This window comes from Lonchura striata, chromosome 28, assembly GCF_046129695.1.
Source record: "Lonchura striata isolate bLonStr1 chromosome 28, bLonStr1.mat, whole genome shotgun sequence".
Lineage (NCBI taxonomy): Eukaryota > Metazoa > Chordata > Aves > Passeriformes > Estrildidae > Lonchura > Lonchura striata.
In genome coordinates this window covers 3587939-3600625 of record NC_134630.1, presented here as the reverse complement: position 1 = coordinate 3600625, position 12687 = coordinate 3587939, and the positions used below count along the sequence as shown (strand labels likewise).

Below are 12687 nucleotides of genomic sequence, written 5' to 3'. Positions count from 1 at the left end.
AGCCCCGTTCCCTGCTCGGCGAGCCCCACGCGTGGCTGCTCCGCGCTGGGTTTCGGTGCCGGACCCGCCGCGGGCTCGGGCCGGGCTCGGCGGCGTCACGGGAGGCGGTGGCAGGAAGGGCAGGCAGGGCGGGGAGGCGGGCGCAGCCCGGCCTTAAAAGTCCCCGCTGGGACGGGCTCATTTCCGCGTCACCCCGGCCTCCCCATGGCCCCCGCGGTGCCGCTGGCCCTGCTGGCCCTGCTGGCCCTGCTGGCCCCGGGGCTCGGCGCGGCCCCGGGCTGTGATCGCCCTGCCCACCGCTGGTGCAGCTCCAGGGACGTCGCCGCCGCCTGCCAGGTCAGAGCCGAGCTGCTGCCGGGGCTGGGGACAGCGGGGGACAAGGGCAGGGTCACCCGGCCACCTCCGGCCTGCCCCGGGACGCGGGGACAGGGCTGGGGCAGCGCCCCGCGATGCCCGGGGCGAGTGCCAGCTGCGAGCGGCGCTGGGGCACGGGCTGTCACATCCAGAGAGCCGCCGGTGCCACACGGGCACTACGGCATCCCCCAGCATCCCTGGGGAGCGGCTGTGGTCCAGCCGAACCGTGCCCGCGGTCCTTCCCAGCTGCCGCTGGCACTTCTGCTTTTTAAGTGTAAAACCGCTTTTTTTGGCTTATTCTGCCCCAAACAGACCCAGGTGGTGACAACGCCCTGTGAGCCCCACGGGACTGCAGCTTCCCCTGGCACTGGGTGCTGGACCATACCCCCACCCAGGCATGTCCTGGTCTAAATTTGTTTTTCCCTGAAATATTTTGGGGAAGTTCTAGTGGAAAGCCCCAGCGCTGGGTGCCAGCCACGCACAGGATGCTGCAGCAGCAGAAAGCTCCCGGCCACTCTCACTTCCCTCTAGCCCTGCACACCCTCATCCCCCTTCTTCCCTGCATCCCGGAGCTTTGCCCCATCCCTACAGATAGAGGACGGGGGGGTTGCAGCCATACCCCGCCGTGCACCCCAAAACCTCCCCGTGTGCAGGTGGAGAGCCGCTGCCCCAGCCTCCCGCGCCCCGCGGCCGCGCCCGTGGAGCTGAGCCTGTACTACGAGAGCCTGTGCCCGGCGTGCCGCGAGTTCCTGGTCCTGAAGCTCTTCCCCACCTGGCTGCTGCTGCCCGAAGAGATGCTGAACATCACCCTGGTGCCCTACGGCAATGCCCAGGTAGGACTCGGCCCTCCCGGCGCCGCCGGCGCTCGCCCCGGTGCTGCCAGCGCCGCTCAGACCGGTTGGTCCCGCAGGAGAGGAACGTCAGCGGGAAGTTGGACTTCGAGTGCCAGCACGGCCCCGAGGAATGCTTGGGCAACATGATGGAGGTGACAGTCCCCGTTCCCACGGTGCTGGCACGGGGGGCTCCAGCAGCTCCTCACCGCCCGCCCTGTCCCCGTAGGCCTGTCTGATGCACGAGGCCAAGAACTTCAGCACCTACTTCCCCGTCATCTTCTGCCTGGAGGCGGGCAGCTCCGTCACCAAGAACCTGGAGGCTGTATGTCCCCCTCCCCGCCCTCAGTGCTCCACATGGGGGACAGCTCTGTCCCCCTGACCATCCCCGTGTCCCCTGTGCCCGGCAGTGCCTGCAGATCTATGCCCCAGAGGTGGACAGCAGCCGCGTCAGCGCCTGCGTGCAGGGGGACACGGGGGTGGCCCTGATGCACCACAACGCCCAAGTGACCGAGGCGCTGCACCCCCCGCACCAGTACGTGCCCTGGATCACCATCAATGGGGTATGGCAGGGGGGCACTGGGTGCCAGGCGGGGCTGGGACACCCTGGGGACCCCCTGACCCCCGTGTCCCCCCACAGAAGCACACGGATGAGCTGCAGGCACTGGCAGAGGCCTCGCTGCTGGGGCTGGTTTGCCAGCTCTACCAGGTGGGACAAGGCTCTGTGGGGACAGCAGGGCTTGGGGACACGTCCCCATCCCTGCTGGGGCTCGGGGACACGTCCCCATCCCTGCTGGGGCTCTGATGGCTGCTCTCTGGCAGGGGGAGAAGCCTGACATCTGTGGGGGCTCCAAGGCCTCAAAGATCCCGTCTGGCTGCAGGCGCTGAGGGACGTTGTGGGAGCACAGGGAGAGAGGCCAATAAAGAGGATATTTTTATGGAAAAGCACCTGGATCTGGAGTGGTGTGGTGGGGGAGCAGGTAGGGGGTGGTTTTGCCCTGCTACAGTGGGAAGGGGAGAGGGGCTGGGCACTGGGGCTGCCCTCCAGACCCAGGAATTACCTGCTCCAGAAGTTCACAAAGAAGCCCCTTGAAGATTCCATGGAACTCTGCTGAGCAGCAGAGCATTTCCTCTCTCCAAGTCTTGGGAAGCAGCCCCAGTGTCCATCTTTCTCCTCCTAATGACAGCATTAAACTCAACCATTTCAGGAGCACTGGGGCAAGACTATCCCAGTTGGCACCAGTTCTCCATTCCCACCAGCAGGTTTAGGATGGCATCTTTCCTGATGGCTCCTGGGCACTTGTGACAAGCACTTCTCAGGAATTTCCCAAGCCTGCTTGCCCCAGAAGAGGCCATTCCCAGCTGGGGTATGGGGGGTGAATTTTACCACAAGGACAAGGAATTCTTGATCTAAGGAATTTTCCTCACTACCTGTAGAACAACTCAGTGCCAGGGTCCTGGCTGGGTGATGGGCACCAGAACCCACACTTGCTTTGTTTTCCATCCCCCTCATCCTCATCCCAGAGGCTCCTGACCGCAGGGACTGCCCTCAAAGCTCTCCTCACACGAGGTGTGACCCCATCCTCCCCTCCAGCCCTGCAGGATGGGACTCATCCCTCCACATCTCAGCTCTGGGCACAGACCAAGGGCACTTGCACTGGCAGACTCCTGTAGCCTCCCTTAACCCTTTCCCAGAGGAGCTGGGGAGGCTCTGGGAGCAGGGGGACACAGGAGGACCCCACGTTCAATCCTGAGAGATGCCAGAGAGCCTTGAGCAGACAAGAGCCAGGAGGAACCATGCCCTGCCACCGCAGCCATCACTCTTGTCTCTCTCAGGCTCAACCAACGTGGCCCACCTGTCCTGGGCACCCCTCAGTGTCCCCACCACCCCAAGGCCAGCAAGGGAGGCAGCTGCAGGCAGGCAGGGACCTTCCTTCCATTGTCTGGCTGCACCGCAGGCAGCAGCAAGACCTGGAAAGAAAACCAATTAAAAAAAAAAAATCACAGCATCAACCAGAGAGTGCCTGGAAACTTAATCTCTCTTTATTGTCCATTTCTCATCCAAAACCTGGACCCCAAACCCAGCTCTGGGCCCTGAGCAAGCACAGTCTCACTGGCATGAGCACAGCACAGCCCCTGCTGCTGCTCAGCGTCTGCCTCGAGCATTGTCCTTGCCCCAAAACTTCTGTCCCCTGGATCAGCTGCACTGCCACTGCCCACAGGACCAGAGAAAAGTCTTCCACTCAAAAGAAGAAGTGAAAAGAAAGACAATTGCAAGCCCTAACCCTGAATCGGAACAGATCTCAGCGCCGGAGGACGAGCTCTTCTCTCCCGAAGCTGCTGCCGAAGCCCTGGGCGCCCTCGGGGCCGTGGGGCGGGTGCAGGACCCCGTCCCACAGGCCGAGGGGCTCGGACACCCACTGGCCATCGCTGGGGGCGGGTTTGGGACAGAGGCCAGCGCTGCCCCAGGGTGTCCAGGAGCCCGGGCGGCTCTCGGTGCCCATCCCGAGCGGAGGGAAGCCCTTGCTGGCGAGCAGCGAGCCGGGGAAAGCGCTGGAATCTCCCGGCGCGAAGTCGCCGCCGGGCCAGGTCGGTGCCGGCGGCTCCTGGCTCGGGAGGAGGGACAGAAGCCCGGGAGCATCGCCCGGCTGCGGAGCGCTGCCCGGGCCGCGGGGGAAGCTCCGGGCCGGCGAATCCTGCCCGGCTCTCCTCCTGCCGCCCTTCCCGCACAGCCGCACCACCCTGCCGCTGGGCCAGCCGCCGTGCCCCAGGCTCTCGGCGGCGCTGCGGGCGCTCTCCAGGCTCTCGTACTCCACCAGGGCACAGCAGCGGCTCAGCAGCTCGGGGAACCGCGAGCAGTACCGGCGCACGTCCGCGGGCAGCTTGCGGCCCGGCCGCAGCAGGCGGATGGAGGCGATGGCGCCGAAGGGGCTGAACATCCTGGTGATGGTGTCCAGGAAGCTTTTCTGCACGGGCAGGTCCTGCTCCCGCGGCTGCAGCTCCCAGGCCAGCAGCAGCTTGCTGGGGGGGATGCTCAGCAGGTCCTCGGGGATGGGGAGGCGCCGCCGGACTTTGGTGCCCTCCCTGTTCACCTCCAGCAGCGCCGAGAACTTGAGGGCGTAGAGGGTGAGGCGCCAGTCCCGGGTCAGGTATTTCACCTGGGCAGAGAGGTGGAATCCCCATCACTCGGCATCCCCCGGGCAGGAACCACCCTAAACTTCTGTTTTCTTGAGCCTGCTTTTATAAGCTCTCAGAGATAAGCATTATACCCTTGATAGCTCAGCTACCTCAGGTGGCATAAAAGAAGCAGGATGGCTCCTGTGACGGTGTTGGAAACAAAAGGTTTTAATAAAAGGCAAAAATAAAAAAGCTCTTTATGGAGAAAAACCGAGTCGGGACAAGACGTATTTGCTCCTGCTAAACCACTTCACAAAAGCGATTTATTTCTTTTGTGCTCTTCTTTTTTAGGGAATTGCTTCGGCGGGACTTTTTGGCTCCTGTCCAATTGGGTGTCCTTAAGTTTGAGGTGAAGTCCCCAAGGTCCTATGAGGTGCCTTTTAACCAAATTGAGGAGAGAAACTTCTGGCCTTTTTTTTCCTTTTTAAGGGGACAAAGAGTAACTCGTTTACTCCGCCAACAAGGGGCACATTCCTACACTAAACCCCCACTCCAGGCAGGCTGTGACCCCATCCAACACCCCCAGGGCAAGGGAGCAGCTTTGGGATCTCCACACTCCCAGTGTCCCCAGGCTCTGGCAAGGAGCCACACCACCCCCTAAGCCACACCACCAGCACTTCCCCGGGTTTTTTGGTGAAGGGATGATGGCTTCCAAGGCAGTCCATGGCAGAAGAGGTGAATTGAGCTTTCCCTGCTCCCCTGGGCAGTGAGCAGAGCCCAGCCCTGCAGCACCGGGACACAGCCCGGAGGAGGCAGCCCCCAGCACCCACCTTCTTGAAGGAGGTGAGCAGTTTGATGCTGACGAAGCCCATCTTGTTCTTCTGCACGTGCTTGAGGAGGAAGGCGTCCTTGGCCAGGTTCTCGTCGGACAGGTAGAACTCCACCTGGGCCACGATCCTGCGCACCAGCTGCGGGTCGGGGCCCGAGCGGGAGCGCTCCAGCAGGGCCACCCCCAGCTCGCAGCAGCTCCTGGCACAGCGTGGGGACACAGGGGTCAGCTGGGCCACCCTGCTGCGACAGCCAGCAGCCTCAGAGCCTCCCAGGAGAGCCAGGCTGCATCAAACACCTCCCGCAGCCAGGGGACACATCCCTTGGGGACAAACGGGCAAGGGCAGGGCTCAGCCTGCTATGAACAGAGCAGCCTTGCTGGGACACTTGGCTCTGACATGGAAATGTTAATTAGCTAATTGCTCCTGGGAATCACCTACACCCCTACCCCCCCCCCCCCCACTACCATTCTAGGACTGGGATGCAAAATAGACCACTGGAATCGTGGGAGGGGGTTTTGGGGATGAAAACACCCCTAAATGGAAGGCTGGGCACAGTGCGGGGGGCTGGATGGGTGAGCTGGTTGGGGAAAAGGGAACCACATCCCTGGTCTGTGTCTGACCTGCCACCATAGCCTGCAGGGGACCAGACTGGACTGGGCTGTGGGAAGCAGGAACAAAGGAACAACTCTTCCTGGTGTTACCAGGAGGGAAGGAGAGGGCACAGATGCTTCTGGATCTCAGCAACAGGCTCTGCACATCCCCTCACCCTTTGGATAGCAGTGTGCCAGGAGGAAAGGAAAGGAAAGGAAAGGAGAGGAGAGGAGAGGAGGACCAGGAGGGGGGATGGTCTGCTGGGACTTCAGCTCCAGGCTGCACACCTCTTCACCTCCAGCTACCAGTGTGCCACGGAGACTCCAGGGACAGACTCTGCAGCCTTCTCCCCCTTCTCCCCCATGGAAAAAGCTACAACAGCGGGGGTGAACTCCATGTCGAGCCCCTTGCCCGGCTGATCTTTTTAATGAAGAGCTGAACATTAACAAAGACATGAGCCCTGCCCATTTCAAGCCCACGCCACGTACCCGCTGCAGCTCTCCACGACGTCCTCCGGGCCCAGCAGGGCGAGGGGGCGGCTCCAGGGCGGAGGGAGAGGCTGTGCCAGGAGGGAATTCCGTGCGGCTGGCACTGGGGGGCCGCAGCTGGGCTGGGAATTGCGCCCCAAGGGCCCTCCAGAGCCGAGTGAGGACATGGTCCTGCGCCTGGGATGTGACACACGAGGACAGAGCTGGGACACCCCAGCCCTGGGCTGCAGCCCCCGAAGCCAGCCCAGGGCAGGGCCGCTGGAGGAGGTGATGGTTGTGTCCTTACCTGCTTGGGAGCACTGGAAGGGAGGAAGTTCTAAGCTCTAGCAGTATATCCCAAACACCCCGAGGCAGCGGCTCTGAAATGCCCCTCAGCTCCCAAAATACAAAGGCAAAAAAAAAAAAGGCAAAAAAAAAAAAGAAATAAAAAAAAAATAAAAGGAAAAAAAAAAAGAAAAAAAAAGGGGGAAAAAAAATAAAAGGAAAGAGAGAGAAAGCCCCTGAGCTGAGGGGGGTGTGGGTTTATAAACACGCCCTGAAGGAGCTGCAGGGGTGGCTGTGGACCTGCCCCCACACTGCCTGCTCCAGGTGAAACCTGTTTGTGGTTAAACTGCCCCAGCTGAGCCCTGGGACCAGCCAGGCTCCTCCTGCCCCATCTGCAGAGCCAGGGAGCAGGCAGGGCCGGGCAGCAGAACCTGTCCCCTGGTAGCCAGGGGGACAGAGAATCGCAGCCATGAGTCTGTGCCTCAGTGTCCCTGCCCTGAGCAGGGACTGTGACAGCCACGTGGAGGGGAGGGAAGCCTCTGTCCAGGGAATCCTTTGGGCTCTCAAATCCTTTGGGCTCTCAGTGCTGCCAGGCCCCTCTCCCTGCAGAAGCATCCCCAGCGCAGGGAGGGAGCAGGGATCTGGAGCCCAGGGCAGGGCAGGGCTGGGGCCAGGAGGGGCCCAGCTCCATGGGAAGGGTCTGGGATGAAACATCGCCATGGGCTGAGCCCCGAGCTGGCAGCGGGGGCGGTGAGGGGGGCTGGGACAGGGCAGGGGCTGTGGAGCTGGGTGGGAACTGAGGCGCTGATGCTGGGAGCCCTCCTGAGCCTCTCCTGCAGGTGTTGGCTGATGTCCCTGTGCCCTGGGCTGCCCTGGCACAAGGGAAAGTGCTGCTGCAGACCAAATGATGGGAGGAGTTGCAAGCAGACAACAGAAGGTGGCTCTGGTTCCTGTTTTTAAATCTGTATTTTTGCGTCGGTTCATTTCCAGAATTTCATCTCTTTTCCCTTCACAAGTCCCAGAGGCTTCCTAGACACGGAGCCTGCTCTGTGACACTGTGGGGACAATCCAGGAGTGCCAGACATGAACCCAAAGCCATCCCAGCCCAGGGACACATTCCCCAGGGGACAAACAGGAGGCGAGTCTGGGGCTCAGGCACCCTCCCATCCCGGCAGCCACGCACAGCTTGAAGCTCCCCAGGCTGTCCTGGCTGTCCCAGAGCAGCAGCACCTCCCAGGCTGGTGGCACTGCGGTGTCCCCTGCCCCTTGGGCACGCCCTGGGCTGTGCCACCCTGCCCAGCTGAGCAGGGAGTGCTGGAGCTTGTAGAGGCCTGCGGAAATTCAGCTTCTCAAAGCAACTTTTGGGCCGTTTTTGCTTGGTTGAGCTGGACTTTGCCCTGTCAGGAGTCCCAAAGTCAGGGCTGGCAGCCACACGTGGTGCAGAGAAGTGGGGAAATCCTTTCCCTCCCTCCTGCAGGCCTCCAAAGCCCAAGTGATGTTCAACCACCCCAAACCCCAAACCCACCAGCTCAGGGAAGATGCTCCCGCAGCTCTCTCCTTGTGCCAGGCACTCCAGGCTGTCCTGGCTGTCCCAGAGCAGAGCACCTCCCAGACTGGTGGCACTGTGGTGTCCCCTGCCCCTCGGGCACGCCCTGGGCTGTGCCACCCTGCCCAGATCCCAGGTTGCCCTCTGGGATGAGCCACGGGGACTGGCAATGTCCAGCTGCTTCTGGAATGTTGTACCCCTCATTTCCCTGGGCTTGGTGGCCACCTCCCCTTCTCCTGCCACCTCCTGGTGTTCCCCGGTGTTGGGAAGAGGTGGAAGATGAAATCCTGGGATGCTTGTGCTGAAATCTCTGCAGGATTTGCCCATCTGGGAGGGGTGATGGAGCCAGAGGCAGGCTGAGGATGGGGGTGTAGGTACTCACAGGAGGATTTTGAGCTGTGGTTGCTTTGTGCTTCAGGCAGATTTTCTCAGGGTCAGGAGGTGCTGCCCAGCTCCCCTGGGGGGAATCATCTGATTCCAGACCCGAGATTCCCAAAGGAGGAGGCTCTGTCTGGGCCTAACCCAGAGGGAGAGCAAAGCAAAGGCACAGAGGCTGAACCTTCCTGAGGGGTCAGAGCAGCAATGACCCAGCACTCCTCCCATCCTCCCATCCTCACTGCTCCCATCCTCTCCATTAGTCTGGAAGCTTAATTAGAAAATCCTCCCGTGGCCCTGTGCTCAGTCTGATCCTCAGCCTCTTCTCCCCTCTGGGTTATCTGACCCACCAGCTGCTCTCCAGGGGGATCTGCCCTGCTGCAGACCCCAAACTGCTTTCATCCCCCCCGAGGCTGCTGCAGCATCTCCTGGCACCTCTCAGGGATCACAGAAGAAATGGGGGATCACAGAAAGGGACCACGACACTCCTTGTGCAGGCCTGAGCATTGGATACACATTTATTGCTGTTCAGCTTTAGCTGGGAATTCTGTGGAGGGGGTTTGGGTGCTGCTCCAGCCTCCTCACGCTGCTGCAGAGCTCCAGAGCATCTCCTCTGCACGCTGCCTTCCCTTGGAGGCAGAGCTGGACTTCCTCTGGCCCTCAGTGGAGCAGGGCAGTCAAGATTTGGTTGCTCAGTTGTTTTTTTTTAGACTCTCTTATCTCATCAGCAGGATCCCAAGTGTGGACTCTGACCTGGGGGGTTTTTCATGGTTATGTACATTTAAATCTGCCTCTCTCTCGTCTCTCCTGCCACTTCCATGTGAGACATTTACAGACAAACCACCCTGGCACAGCAGCACAGAGGGAAGATGTGCCACTGCACACTCCCATTTCACTTGCCATTAGGAACATGTTTGAAAGTGCCACAGCTGCCTTTGTGCCACTGGGAACGAGCAAATCAGAGATTTGGGTAGAGTACACTCTGCTAGGCAAATGCACACGAGACCCCTGGCAAAGCTCACGCCAAACACTGCATCAGTAGAAACCATAAAAATAAAAGCTATTTATGACACGGCCTTTATTCACAGAGACATTTGCCCCAGGGCTTTGTTTTGCAGTTTAGCTGGATGACAGATCCCCCCTCTCCTCTGCCCTGTAGCCCACAGCACCCCAGAGCACCCCAGGGTAACCCAGGCCAGCACAGACCCCACAGGACGGGGAAGGGGGAAAAACCCTGCGGAGCTCCCCCAGCTCAGCCCCAGGGGAGCCAAAGGGATCCAGAGAGGGAAATGCCAGCGGAGTGCTGACCCCTGGGGGGTCTGTGCCAGCCCCTCCCTACCTGGGTGGGCTGCTGGGCCAGCCTGGGCTGGGAAATAAGAACAAGGCCCCCCTAAGGCACTGTGGTCACACCCTCGCCCCTGCCCCAGCCCCTCCAGAGCAGGACGTGGGGTGGGAATTTCACAAACCCCAGTGTAATGAACAAAAAAAGCCTTCCTGGTTCCCATGGCAATACTGGGACACTGCTGGTTTGAGCCAAGTACTGATGCTGAAATGTTAATTAGCTAATTGCTCTGTTTGTTTTCTCTAAACCACCTGGGGATCACCTACACCCCCCCAGCCACGCTGCCATTCTAGGACTGGGGTGCAAACAGAGGAACCTATTTGGTTCCTAACAGAGGAATCGTGGGCAGAGGTTTTGGGGATGAAAACACCCCTAAATGCAGGGCTGGGCACAGTGCAGGGGGCTGGATGGGTGTGCTGGCTGGGGAAAAGGGAACCACATCCCTGGGCTGTGTTTGATCTGTCACCAGAGCCTGCAGGGGACTGGACTGGGCTGTAGGAAGCAGGAATAAAGGAACAACTCTTCCTGGTGTTACCAGGAGGGAAGGAGAGGGCAGAGCTGCTGCTGGACTCCAGCAACAGACTGCACACCTCTGCACCCTTGGGCTACCAGGGAGGAAAGGAGAGGGGACAGCTGCTGATGGGACTTCAGCTACAATCTGCACACCTCTTCACCCTCCAGCTACCAGTGTGCCACAAAGACTTCAGGGACAGACTCTGCACCCCTTCTCCCCCCTAGAAAAAGCTACAGCAGCGGGGGTGAGCTCTGTGTTGAGCCCCCTGCCCAGCTGATCTTTTTAATAAAGAGCTGAACGTTAATAAAGGCATGAGCCCTGCTCATTTCACCCAGGATGTGGAGCCAGTTCCCATCTGCCTGGGCATCGTGGAGGATGGGGATTGCCACGGGATTGCCATGGGATCATCACAGGATTGCCATGGGATTGCCCCAGGCATCATGGCACGTGGGAACACAAACACGCTCTGCCTCCAGCTGCCACTGCCTCCGAGTCCTTTGGTATCTTGAGTTGGCCTGATGGCATCCCAGGAGCATTGGGGTGAAGTGCCAAGCTGGGGAGGTGTGGAAGCAGGTGGGAATGCCCATCCCATAGTCCCAGAGCACGGCTGTGCCCGCCGGGATGTGCAGCCTGGAGCCTCTCCCCAGGGAGACAGGGACACCACTGCCCTGAGCTCCCCAGGGCAAGGGATTTGGCAAAGCCAGAGCCAGGAAAAGCTCCTCTGGAAAGGCTGCAGGAGAAGGGCCGGGTATTTTTCCTTCTTCTTGGGCACTGATTGGTTCAAGTTTGTATCACAGTGAAGTCTGAGACGTGGGGAAAGAACCCAAAGCACCTTCCCTGCCAAAGCCTCGCTCAGGCTGGAGAGCCAGGCCAGCTCCTCCAGCCAGGCACATCCCACCCTCTGACCACAGAGCCTTCCATCCCTCGGGAGCAGACTCTGGAGCTTCTCCCTCCACTCTGGAGGGGCACTGGCAGCCAAACCGGCTCAGCCCATCCTCAAACACAAGTAAACAGAAAGAGAAACTAAGAGGCACTATAATAACGCGGCTCCGGGAGGCGCAGCCTGGCCAGCCCCGCCTGGCTCGGGGCAGCCCCGGGTCAGATGTCCTGCAGGGAGTGGCCGGGCTCGCTGCGCTCCCGTTTCACCAGCGGCTCCCCCAGCGCCCGCTCCGGCTCCACCTCCGTGCCCAGCTCGCTGATGTCATCTGCAAAGGACACGGCTCAGAGCGGGGCACGGAGCCACCCGGGGCTGCTGGCCAGCCCAGCAGGCTGCAAGAGGCAGCACGAGGTTCCCTCCCCCTCCCACAGCCATCCCATCCCATCCCATCCCATCCCATCCCATCCCATCCCATCCCATCCCATCCCATCCCATCCCATCCCATCCCATCCCATCCCATCCCATCCCATCCCATCCCATCCCATCCCATCCCACAGCCATCCCATCCCATCCCATCCCATCCCACAGCCATCCCATCCCATCCCATCCCATCCCACAGCCATCCCATCCCATCCCATCCCATCCCATCCCATCCCATCCCATCCCATCCCATCCCATCCCATCCCATCCCATCCCATCCCATCCCATCCCATCCCATCCCATCCCATCCCATCCCATCCCATCCCATCCCATCCCATCCCATCCCAGGGGTACCTTTGTCCAGCAGAGTTGGGGACAGGGATGTGAGGTCACCAAACTGAAAGAAAAAGGAGTTGTGGGGTCAGTGAGGCTTTGCCAGACAATTTCAACCACCCAGGAGAGACTGTGAGCATCGGTGCTGGTGGTGGAGAGCAGAAATTCAACTCAACCACAGGGTTTGGGGGAAAAGCCTTCTGATGTTGTTTAAACCTCTGTGCACACACCACACACAACAATCCAGGGCAGGATTTAGCTCTGGGATTAAGGGAGACTGAAAGGATGGAAATTTTTCCATCTCTCAGGTGATGACCAAGTGCTGCTACAGGCAAAAGTGGTGCCTTTTCTCCAGCCCCTTCCACGTCTCAGGCATTTCCCCTGTCCTGGCTCCACCTTCACCTCTCTGCAAAGCCTCTGCAGTGATGGCAGAGAGAGTTTGGCCAGCCAGGCCGTGGTGCCAAGTGGAACCAGAGAGCTCCTTGGCTCTGGAGATGTGGTGTCCCTCTCAATGACGAGGTCTGAGACACCAAATTGCTGAAAGGTCATGGAAAGCTGGGCAGGAGCAGGAGCTGAGGAACTGCAAAGTTCAGTGGGAGGGGAAGGACACTTCATCCTTCTTGGCTGGGAAGAATCAGCCTCCTCCTGGAGAACAGGAATATTGCAAGGGTTTAGTGAAGGAAAAGCCTGAGGGATGAGAGCCTCCCACAGCTGGGCTTTGCTGGGTGTGGGAATCCAGAGCTTCCCTCTGGTTGCCCTGGCAGGTCTGGGACCCTGGCAGGGGTCAGGAACCCCCCTGGACAGAG

General features: G+C 60.3%; 3 protein-coding genes across 3 annotated transcripts in view; 1 reads left to right on the top strand and 2 right to left on the bottom strand.

The window, feature by feature from the left end:
- The first annotated feature begins 165 nt into the window (after positions 1-165).
- On the top strand, positions 166-2132 carry IFI30 (IFI30 lysosomal thiol reductase). The gene is made up of 7 exons (XM_021544309.3): positions 166-336; positions 1008-1187; positions 1265-1339; positions 1414-1509; positions 1595-1747; positions 1825-1893; positions 2007-2132. The coding sequence occupies exons 1-7, from the start codon at positions 205-207 to the stop codon at positions 2070-2072; spliced, it is 771 nt and encodes a 256-aa protein (XP_021399984.2). The 5' UTR covers positions 166-204; the 3' UTR covers positions 2073-2132.
- Positions 2133-3205: 1073 nt separating this feature from the next.
- LOC110478013 (uncharacterized) lies at positions 3206-6377 on the bottom strand. The gene is made up of 3 exons (XM_021544302.3): positions 6211-6377; positions 5132-5330; positions 3206-4342 (listed from the first exon to the last, which is right to left on the bottom strand). The coding sequence occupies exons 1-3, from the start codon at positions 6375-6377 to the stop codon at positions 3488-3490; spliced, it is 1221 nt and encodes a 406-aa protein (XP_021399977.2). The 3' UTR covers positions 3206-3487.
- Positions 6378-11268: 4891 nt separating this feature from the next.
- Positions 11269-12687, bottom strand: part of RFX2 (regulatory factor X2) — a 74078-nt gene continuing 72659 nt past the window's right edge. The window contains exons 17-18 of the mRNA XM_021544296.3: positions 11903-11945; positions 11269-11456 (exon numbers count right to left, since the gene is read on the bottom strand). Of these exons, the coding sequence (XP_021399971.2) occupies positions 11350-11456; positions 11903-11945 (150 nt within the window). The 3' untranslated portion in view covers positions 11269-11349. The remainder of the gene's footprint in view (positions 11457-11902; positions 11946-12687) is intronic.